The sequence below is a fragment of the Camarhynchus parvulus genome, chromosome 10, assembly GCF_901933205.1.
Source record: "Camarhynchus parvulus chromosome 10, STF_HiC, whole genome shotgun sequence".
In the NCBI taxonomy this organism is placed as follows: Eukaryota; Metazoa; Chordata; class Aves; order Passeriformes; family Thraupidae; genus Camarhynchus; species Camarhynchus parvulus.
This window is the reverse complement of record NC_044580.1, coordinates 7,201,259-7,213,102: the sequence shown is the minus strand read 5'-3', so window position 1 is coordinate 7,213,102 and position 11,844 is coordinate 7,201,259. Positions and strand designations below refer to the sequence as shown.

At 36.2% G+C, this 11,844-nt stretch overlaps 1 protein-coding gene across 4 annotated transcripts in view; it reads right to left on the bottom strand.

Annotated features, from left to right (window-relative positions):
• Nucleotides 1–3,711: 3,711 nt before the first annotated feature.
• Nucleotides 3,712–11,844, bottom strand: part of ZNF280D (zinc finger protein 280D) — a 45,628-nt gene continuing 37,495 nt past the window's right edge. For 2 of the 4 annotated variants that reach the window (XM_030954982.1, XM_030954984.1), the window contains one exon: nt 3,712–11,829. In XM_030954982.1, the coding sequence (XP_030810842.1) occupies nt 11,211–11,829 (619 nt within the window). In that variant the 3' untranslated portion in view covers nt 3,712–11,210. The remainder of the gene's footprint in view (nt 11,830–11,844) is intronic. The other 2 variants (XM_030954983.1, XR_004061032.1) reach the window with 2 other exon arrangements.

The window sequence follows — 11,844 nt, the reverse complement described above, 5'->3', positions numbered from 1 at the left end:
CAGCCTTGTAAATGAAAACACTGGAATGGAAATTAGGAAATACTTTGTTTCTACAAGAGATACTATATATTCTCTGCTTAATCTGATGGGCTAATTTTAGAAAATTGCTTATTCTCCATATTTCAGACTTGGATCCATTAAAATCCTTCCTTTCTCCAATCTCCCACTGTCAACTTCTTACAGGATTTTTTGTTAAAAAGTATACCATATTTATATGGTATACCTTTTTCTTACCTAGTTAACAAAAAGTATACCATGTATACTGGGTTGGGCTTCTGCATGCAGCTGTGAAGTGAAAAATGAAAATAAGGGGGTTGGGATTGAAAGGCCAAAGTTGCACAGTTAAAATAGTAGTGTTAATTACCAGTTCCCTAAGTAGCTAAAATAAAAAGCCAGGACAGAGTAGAAGTGATTTTGTCCAGATAAAGTATTTTACATCTTTTCCTTGCACTACTGATTTCTTTTCCTCACAAGACCATAGATCAGTTACTAAACTACAGAAGTCTGTCCCTGTCTTTATCAACATTGTTATAAATGATTAATTAAAAGTTAAATTATAAAAAATGTGAAAAGATTTATTTATCTTTTTCTGCAATTAAAATATGGTCTTCAAAACTACTACAGCCAAAGAGACAGCGTCGAGCCCGGGATCAGAGGTCCAGGACTGAGGCCCTGGAATCAGTAATCCTCAAAGCAATACAATAGTAGCCCAGTATTTGGCTAAACCCTTCAGGAAAATACAATTCCCAAAGCCGAAATTCCAGCTAATATAAATCAAAAGAGAGGAAATGGAAGGTCAGGGGAGGAGCCTGTGACTGGTAGAAAAGCACCAGAAGTATAAATAGAATTAATTTCTCCACTCCTAGAACACAGCTCCGTGATGAGGGGATAGGGAAAATGAATATCTCAGGAGGAGCTTCAAGAAGCTGCACCTTCCTGGCCACACAAGAAAAAAATGTCTTTTGTTTTAAAGAAATGTACAAGGATTATAGTGCTGTATTTATCTTTGTCCATCTTCTTAATCACATCCAAAATATCATGCTTTGTTCTTCTGGGACAAACATATGTGTGTTCATGTATCTGTGTATTTTAGTAATATATATAGAACTAATCCAGTGGTCTGATGAGAAATGCATATTACATTTAAATGAGCAAAGGGAATAACAAAGAAAACAGATAAATCCCATTACAGGTGTCTGTGAGGAAGAGAATACTGATGTGAAGCTCCAGTTTGAGAATTTTAACAGCTGTCAACATTAAAATACCCCAGTGGGAATTAGAAGAGTAAAGCCTTTAACAAATCTTGCAGGTTACTGATGTTTGGCCTGTGCATCCACAGAGGGCTGAAATTAATGGAGCAAGGTTTAAACTCAGTGGTTTAAGATCATTTTGTATTCTGGTAAAACTCATCTTCATCATCCAGAATGAATGCTTGTCTTTTACAAAGAGAAATCTAGTAAATGTAGCTTTTTCAACCTTCTGAATGCTCAGACCAATATAGGCAACCAGAGAACTAAAAGTACTATCTATCCAGGCAATTTTCAATTAGTAAAATAACTAATTACAGATTCCAAGAAGACAATCCTTATTAATAGTTTCGCAACCCCTTAGAATACTCACTATAGAACAAAAGAGCCCCTCCTATGCTCACTTGTCCTTAAAAGAAAAATTATAGAAATAAAAAGAATAATAAAAAAAATTTAAAACAGTTGATCTTAATGTGTTTGTGAGAGAAAGAAAGAGTAGCTTTAGCTTTCTGTGCCAAAGGTGACAAACTACTCCACTGGTGAAGTCAAGGCTGTTAATTGTTATTTTGAAGGTAATAACCACAACTTTTGCAAATGAAGGACCATTTTCAATCACTTGTAATAAAAGGGATGTCTACAACACATATCCAGAAACAGGTTAAGAACCATCATACAACTGAAAGGTGATTTGCACACATACACAAAGATCAGTGTTGTAAACTGGTATAGAAAATTCGCATATTTAAAACATAACAAAACTTTTTTAAAGTAACATGTTTTCCCAATTGCCAACCATCTAAGTGAGCAAGGAAAATTGGGTGTAAGAGAGACTCTCTTCCTAGAGTCCACCTTCTGCAATGAAATCTCAACCATGGTTAAACCCAGTTTTTTAGCTAACTACAATATAACAGAAGAGTATTTGGCTAAGCCTGCAGATCTCCAGGGATTATTAACCCTTTGCTAGTAAATGTAACCATTAATTTTTTGCAGACTGAGGAAAGCAGAAAAGAAAACATCAAATTGAAGATCTAAGGTGAATAGAGCACTAGTCTAATTTCTTAAATGAGCTGAACCTATCCAATGATTGGAGCACGGGGAGCACATGCTACTCATCCCAGAGCTGTCTGAAGGTGAAGTGAAAACTACACTTGGCTACATCTTGCAGCACTAGCTCATCAAATGCCATGGAGAAATCTGCTTAAGTACAGAGTGCTGGGGATGGTTTGCAGTGTGTACTCTTCAGAATGTTGCTAGAGAAATGAAGCAGTTACAAGCATATTTGAAAGAGAACGGACCTGACTGTAATTAAAGGCATTAAAGGCTCTTAAAATTTAATTTGGATACCAAATTACATCTTATTTCTCTTTCCTTAACAAACACCAAAAATCTTATGACCTAAAATAAGCTTTTTTAAAACTTAGAACAGCAGCTATTACTCAGTGGCTGTATTGTACTATCACCCTGAAAATACCACCCAATTAGGTCTTGCTGTACTTGCCCTACAAATAAATGAACCAATCCCTATCCTAAAGCATTTGTAGTTTGCATGTTATAAAGTCTAATTATAGTGTGAGCATAAACCACAAAACCTCCTACAAGTGGCAAAAATCCGAAAAAATCAAAATAATTACAACCCTTGCTCATCCTGATTTTTGAGGCTAATTTTAGAACAGCATAGGCTGATGTGCTCTGAGCTTTTTTATATTTGCATTAAGTCTCCTCTGTGATTCCTCCTCTGAAATGTGTGCATATGCTGAGTCCATGTGAGATGCTACCACTGGCGCTTGTCATAAGAATTAAATCCCTCTCAAGCTTGTTTACAGCTCAGCACTTGTCATACTGCTCCCCTGAGCTTCATGCCTGGTTGGGTTTTTTCTTTCTCTTTGGCTTTGTGAAAGATTTAATTTCTTTTTTGTTTATGTGTGTACTTACACTTGCAGGTGCAGAAAAGAAAAAAAGTCACTGTACCCAGATGTTCTGAAGCTGCAGTGGCATACATACAGCTCAAATTAAGAAAAACTATAGCAGATAAAACCAACTTTCTCATACATTCTATAGCATATTTAATAAACTTATCATGTTTCATTGACAAGAAGACTCTCAAATTCCATTTTAGGAAGACCAGACTATTTTACAGTTTTTTTCTTTGCCCTTTTAGACAGCAAAGAGCTTTTTAACATCTGAACATGGTCCAATTACTCCTATTTTCAGTTTCACTAATATCCTCTTGTAATGTTACAGACTCCATCACCAGTACAGCTACTGCAAACCAAGCTATCTTAGCTCATTACTGAGTTTGTTGAAGCTCCCAGTTTCACCCAAATTTTCACTCATAGTGTGAAAATTATATTGTATTGTTAAAAAAAAAAAAACCAAAACCAACAAACACAAAACAAAACAAACCCAAGAAAAAACCCCTAAATAAGCCTCCTGCTTCTGTAGTAATAGAAGTCATTGTCTGGATTGCCTGTAGGGACTGCAGTTCTGATCTCTCATGTCTAGTTAAGCATGTCTCCATTTCACAACTGTCACTGGTTAACCCTGCAATTCCTTTACCCACCACACACAGTCCATGAAAGGTGAAAACAGCACTAAGCTGTGCTTCCACAGCTACTGCAGCCATCCCTGTGCACACAGAGCCATGGCTTGTCTGCCTCACCTCCCCAGCAGCTGCAGGCAGAGCCCTTCCCAGGGAGCACAAGGGCTGCTCGTGCCTTTGCTCCACCTCAGCGCCTGCATGGAGAACCCTTCCACATGCATGGTCCTAGGCACTCCAGTTTAGTCACACAACTGTGTGTGGAACAAAAGAATTCTTCTGTGAACTTTTTTTTTTAATCAAATTTTACCTTTTGACTTTTCTAGTCATGTAGAATTTGCACAGAACTTGCTGACAATGGAAATAACAAAAATACAAGCATCTGATGCAGAACCCACTGGAATTTTAAAGGGCACTCTTGTGAAACCTAAACAGATGAATCTGCTTTTTTTTTTTTTTTTAAGCTGTTTTCAGCTTCAGTAACCTCCTCTAGAGCTCCACTGGACACTATGTGAAAGAGCCTGATCAACGGTTCTGTGACACGACCTCTACAATCACAGCATTTTGCCTGCTGGCACAGTGGGAAAGTCAATTTTTTTACTTTCATACCCAAGTACTTGTTGGTTTTTTTCTGGATTTTCAGCAAGCATTAATGTTTCCTGCTCTGCATGTTCAGCAGGGTTAAGGAAACATAAGAGACCTAGTGGATTATACAGGTGAGGTGCAGAAAGTGCTTTTCACCTCCCCACAGCCAGATACATTGCAATATATATTACACTTGAGGGACAGGAACTATGTTTGGACCAAGTGAACTTCGTAAATTATTGCTCTTTAACTAATTGGTGTACATTAAACTCAAGAATATCAGTTTACAGCCAGGTCAAATCTTTGTGCCTGTGAAGTGACTGGTAACAGTTTTGTCTGATGCTGCACAGAATTTCATGTTTCTTAATAGAGATGTCTACTCTCATTAACCAAACCCTTATTAAATAAAAGAACCAAGAACCAAAGTAGAAGCATTTTGCTTATACATGTTCTATATTCCACTCACAGTAAAGTTCCCATTTTCTGCTGCTTCTTATTGATCTTTTATTGCAATGAGGCATCTTGGTAATCCAATGTTACTCTTTGTTCACTGCTTTGTATTTTCTCTGGAGATTCTGTTCAGAATTCCTATCACCTTTAGCATCGCCTATAAAGAAGAGAATACAGCTATTACAGCAGGGAGTCAGTTCAGAGTGGATCTATTTTACGCACTCTAATTAACGATAAGCAAAAGACTGACCTTCTAAACATTTTTTTCATAGCTCCCTCTCCTTATTCCCTGTAGTTTTGTAGGTTAACATACATATAAAAGAGATGTGACCAAGAAATTCTCATAACAGTGAAAGTAGATTGTAAGCTCTCTCAAACAATACATTTTTTATGGAAAGAACTAACACATTTGTAAGGACTGTGTAAACACATTAAATAAAGAATACATTAATATAAATCACAAATTATGTGACAGGACAACAGATATTTTTATTACTGTCAAAATATGAATAGCAATTAAGATGCAACAATATGTTAAAAGCTTCCAATATAGCTGAGTAGCTCACCTAGTCAAGAAGTGTGCTTGGATTAGTAAAATGCTCTAATTCAAGTATAATGGCAATTTTAGAACAAACTGTTTAGACAACTTTATGCTCAAAACAGCCTAAGGAGTGCTGCTGAACTCTCATTTTTAACATGATAAAAACAAGATCCTCTTTGTGTTTTATCACTCTGTTCAGGTACATCAGGGAAAATAAAAATCAAGTTACGTTGTCATTATAGTTGCACATAACTCTGTGTGTGTGTACACAAAGGAATGAAGGAACAGTCCAATGTAGCTAAGGCTTCACCTGACTTCCCACACTGCCACCACTTCTCGAGCAAGTTCTGTGTTTCTGAAGTTTTCCTTTAGGGCTGAATTGTTCTTAATTACTCACAGTACTGGGATTCATTCTGACTGCCTCTAGTCTGTCCCACTTAAATGATATCTAACAAATACACTGGATTTCACTAAATAACCTGGGAAATAATACTATGTGCCTTCAACTTGCTAGCCCCAAGAAGAAGTGAGGCCTTTCCAAGATTAGGTGGAGAGACAAATCTCATCTGAAAACCCAAGAACCTGGTACACAAAATTCCATCCTCATTCAGGCAGTAAACACACAGGTAATTTAAACACATACAATTTAAAAACTATTAAGCATTCATGTTCCAATTTTACAGCATTAAAACAGAGGAAAACAAGGGCTTCAATTTGTTGCTAGACTATCATGACAGATCCATATGAAAAACTCACAAGAGGCTGTAAGGAACAGACCTGCAGGTGATTTTCCTTTAATCAAAAGGACTAATTCTTAACTACACTATTTATGAGCAAAACATATGAAGCATTTTCAAGGCTACCACACTGTTAATATGAGACAACTTCCTTCTTAAAGAAACCAGTTTATTCACAAACATTTTTGCAGAAACAGCTCTTTTGACTTAAATGCCTAACACTGAGACATTAGTGAACTAAAGTATGAAATGCAGTTTATTTACATTAGATTCACAGCATAAGCAACCTAGCAATGCTGCTTAAAAATGGAGAATTGCTTGCTGAAAAGCTACTTGTTTTGATCATGGACTTAATCTTATTATGGCCTGTTTACAGCCCACACATGTAATTTGAGGAGTCAATTTCCTTAATTTGAAGATAAATTTGTCCAAATATAAATGCAGATACAGATATAACATCACAGTTATCTTTCTGGTTGTCAGAAAAAAACTCAGCCTCTCTGATATAATGGTTTCAACAGGAAAGAGCCCCTCAACAAATCCAGCACATTTTTATGTCAACAAACTCATTAGCTTTACAGCGCCTTGAAGGCACAACTACATTCATCTCCCTCAAGGTATTTCACAGATAAACATTTTCCACTTTTTTGTTTTCTTTAATCTGGTGCAAAACGGAAATACCAACTTTACAAGGTTAATTTGGGTCAATGAATGACTGAGTACAAAATTTTAATTAGCTGTCTTAGAGTTATAATAGTGATCGAAAACTCAAAGGAACACTGCATAGTGTCTGTAAACTTGTAAACTAATATGAAATACCAGTCAATATACTTGCCCTTTTAGCACAGAATTAATTGGGAAGATTAGAGTCAAAATCCCACATAAGAACAATGTTCAAAGGAGATAACATGCCATCCTTCACTGAAGGACTGAGAACTGTCCTTTTGAATTACATTAAAACTGGAATAAATATTCTTTTCAAAGCAAAAATCACTCAATATAATCAAAAAACATACTTACCTTTTTCTTTCATTAAGGACATTGTTATATGAAGCACACATCAAAATATACAGGATAAAACTAGACAAAGTTCACAAGCTGCAAAAACCAACACTAATGAAAATAAAAAGAGAACAATTAAGTATAAATTTGCCCGCCACAAAAAAATCTAAGTGGTCTGTAACAAAATTCTGCTGTGACAGCTTATGGTCACAGTCTTTAGTGGAATATTTTTGTATCTGACAGTATAAAAAAATTACTTTTCTGCATGCCAGCATATAAATAACAATGCTTAATGCCTGCAGAAAAGGTTTAAGATCTTTTATTTAAGGTATTGCAGAATACAAGCATTACTCATGATTTTTTACCCTGACATTTAGTTTCTGATTCCTTCTAGAAGTAGCATGACAGAAATGAGATTTAACACGTATCACCCAAGGTTCTTCTCTCTCTCTCTCTCTGCCCAAGGAAAACTAGACAAAGTTTTGTTATAAAAACTTTCCTCTTTAAATTACATCACACAATATTTACAATTCAGTATGTGCTACAATTGGAATTTTTTTTTTTTTTGCATTTACTCAGCCACTCCATTTAGAAAACCTGAATCACAGGTGAACCAAAGCTTCTCTCCTGCACAAGGCAAACAGACACTGGTTGCACTTGAGGAACATCCAAGTGACAGAATGTTCACTGATCATCATGATGACTGCAGTTTTCTATGAAATGTCAAAAATACAGACAGCATACATAACTTCCTTAAAAATAAGCACTATATAAACAAGCTGCAGTGATTATTCAAGCAAATATGATAAAGCCCTTGAGAGGAGGGGAAAGGGTGATTCTAATATGGACACCAAGAATTAAGTGACTATTTCTAGGTAAGGCAATGAAAACTAGAGGTGAAATGTCTTCTCCAGGACAAAAAGAGAGGTGACACACTGTAAGAACTACTGATGGCTGGATGGAAAAAACAACTTTTAAATGACTCAGAAACAACAAATTGAATCATGTGCAGTTATGTTCAATTAACTGAAAATGTATTAATGAAACTTGATCTTCCATAGCAGCTTTTGCAAAAAGTACCAATTCAACTTATCTCTTCTTTGGGAAACCTCCCAAATAACATTATAGAAATTTATCTTTGTACTTGTGCAGTTTCCTACAGCGTTTATGAGCAAATCTATTTCCATACAGGAAAAATAGTGATGAGTTTTAGTTTTCCTTCTTCACAAAAATACCATGCCAGTGTTTTCATGATATTCCTTCCCTGCATATGAAAAGCTAACTGCTGACATTGCTAGTACAACCAAGTTCTTCCACCTCTTCTTTCAGAAGGACCAGAAGATATTTCAGTGGTTTTTACCTAATGTTACTTTTTGCATAAGCATTGTCAACATAGTTTGAAACAAATGACATTTTACATAATAAGCAGCTGAAATGACATGGATGTAATTCTGCCAAATACACAGGTTTTTGAGCTCTCTTTACCACCTTTTCTCAGCACTATGTGGCCAAATCCTTCCAATTTCTTATTAAAATGGTAATGTTATTATGCATTTAAACTTTTAAAAAAGACATATATGCGGAAATTTCAAGTATCGCAACTGGTTCCAGTTGAACTTTCATCTTTTCTAACGCCACATATCAGAGCATTATTCAAAACACATAATTTGCATGGAAGATCACCAACCAGATTAAAAACACTACAGATTTCCCTGGGTTCCAACACAGATGCACTCAGAACTCCCTTGGTAACATACACATCCATTTTTGTAGTTGATGATCTGCTTTGAATTGCATAAAATAAAGCATCACATTGAGTAACCTTGCATGTGTAAAAGCATGAAGACATCAGACTGCTTAACCAAAGCACTATTTAATGGTTTCACTAAACTTTTTAAAGAACAAAGGAATAATGGAACTTATTCTTCTCAGTTTTTTCATGTATTGTGGTATTTGAAGTTCTCCAAGAGGCAGATCTCAAAGAGCTGTGAGCACATAAACTGTTCCACTTTTCTTCTTTAAAAGTCTTGTACATGTGCATGGATGACAACAAAAATGCAGTCGAAAATTTAAATTCTACATCTCTTTAGAGCTTGAAGGAACTTCTGAGGCTGTTGAGATCTGTTTTATTTAGAGGTTCCAATAGTAAGCTGGATGGTCTCTAGATTTTAATACTGTTAGACTCACTTAGCAGCTGAGCTCAGTCAACTTAAGAGGACAGAGGAAACTTCACTTGCAGGCTGACAGGCCAGAAAAAAATCTGTATAGTCTGGAAAAGTTAGCACATCATATCACAATACACAGGTACAAAAAATGTTTATGCAGAGGCACTTGCTCATTTAATTCTAAAATAAAATGAACAAACAAACCAACCAAAACCCAACAAAAATCCCCAGCGAAACATAGGTCTAAAATTCACAATAATGAAGTTACTTACTTTTTGGGAACTGTCACTTAATCTTTTTAAAAAACAGGAGAAGGCTATGCCCAAAGTTTCATGTTGAGCATAAAATTATACACAAAGACAATTTTTTGTTGCAAATATTTACTCAAAAAGTAATAATTTACAGCAGTACTTTAACAGCTGTTCAAAACATTTAACATTCATTAAAAACAAAACTGTAAGTCAAAAGCACATTCTGAATGTTTCAAACGGAGTAATGAAATCAAAGGACCAAGCTACTGTTACCGTATGCATTCCTAAATCTAGCTAACTAGAAGACAAAAAAAAAAACCCAAAACCAAAAAACCAAACTAAAACCAGCAGCCATTTTTCTGTACATAACTTAGACTACAAAAAGTCCTGAAATTGAACTGTACAATACTACTTTATATGCCCTTGTGTCCTACTTTTAAGTTAGCCAGTAGCAGCTGCAAAATGGCAAAATGCATGCCAGGTGGTGTTTCCAGTTTGGAGTTTTCCTTATTTTTGCTTAAAACCATTTTTACATCAAACCATACTTTGGTGCGACTTACAGACCATTCCTACGGTGTGACAGTGGTCACAAGGGTTTTTGGGTGAAGGAAGAGACGAGATCCTTGACTCCATGATCAGAAGGCTTGATTTATTTTATGATATATATATACTACATTATAACTATACTACAAAGAAAAAGCAGGAGAGCTTTTCAGAAGCTTGCTAAGCTAAGAATAGAAAAGTAAAGAATGAATGACAAACGCCGCTCTCTCGGACTGCATCCAAGCAAGCTCAGCTCTGGACTGGCCATTATTTCAAAACATCCAAGCTGGGCCAACCCAGACGGGCCTGTTGCATTCCACAGTAGCAGATAACCTATATGTGTTTCTGAGGCCACAGCTTCTCAGGAAAAAATCCTAAAGAAAGGATTTTAGTGAAAAGGATGTCTGCGACACTATGGGTCTACGGCTAAGAGGAATGAAACCAATGGTAAAAGCCTAAGAGCTACAGTACTTTCAGCATTGTGTCCTACTTCATACAGCTATGTTTGGTAGTTCTGCACAGCCTGCACAGTGAAAACTCCACAAATATTTTTTTATTGTAATAATTTCACTTTCACTGAAAGTTTATTAAGGTAAGTTTACAGCCTGGCAGGATTACACCTGTACGGAGGTGCACAAATTCATATACTTCTGTTTACGTGCTTTTACAGACAGGAATGTGACACCAAGTTCCAAGGTTTATATTTACCTCAACTATCAGCAGACCAGTAACCTCCATTATAAGTGTGCTCCATATCAGCATCAGAAGTTAATTCCTACTCAATCCCCTGTTCAATGATAGTCACACTAAAGAATTTAGAAAAATACTTTCTGGGCGAACAAATCACCTTAACCTGGGCTAGTTAACTATAAAAAAATTAGAATTTATACCTCTTTTCAAGTATCAATCTAATAATATATCACATCCAAGAGACAGGAAGATATATTTTAACATGTTATCTTTTTGAAGTTTAATGAATTCAGTCATACATACACATACATGCTACCTCCATATGCAGACTTCCCTTTGGTGTCCCTTTCTCTTCTCCTCCCTTTTAAAATTTTCAGTCTTTAGCATCTGTGAGCACACTCATCAGGAATGGTCCATGGTGTTCTTACCATAGTTTAAAACAAACAATAAAATGAACACAATTTCAGCTTGCTTCATTCTCATCTGTCTTGTTTGCAGTTGTTTCCATTCTGCTGGGATTGCTTTCTCTAGAAGTCTCATCTGTTTGTTCAGTGAGCTGTCCCGCCTTCTTTGATGAAGGTGCAACATTACCTTTTTGGAGAATTTCAGTAGCTTCGTGCTCTAGTACTTCTGATGGAGTTAAAGGTTCCAAATGAATACTTCCTTGCTCACTGATGTCTGAACTCACAGATTCAGGATCATCCCTCTTTCTCAGGAACTGCTCAAAGCTGACATCTTCCCCCAGGGTCAGCTTTAAGTCCCTCACGTTCTTAGCTGAAAGCGCAGTTGCATCCCAGCTACGCGCTTTCGTCTGCTCATTCAGGATGTCAGCTGTTTTCATCTCACTTCCATCATGAATACATTTTTGTTTCTCATCTACTAACTGTTTGCTATTAGCTGAATCACAGTATGCTCTTTTCTCATGCAAAGAATTCTTTGAGCAGTTGCCAGGGACTTCCAAACGACGGACATTTTCTGGATTTGACAGTGATGAGTCTTCCCTCTTTTCAACGGATGCAACTTTTTTAGTTTGATTTCTACTGCATTCTTTTGTTTCATCTGAAGAGACATGCTCTTGTTTGCTGAAAAAAAACCAA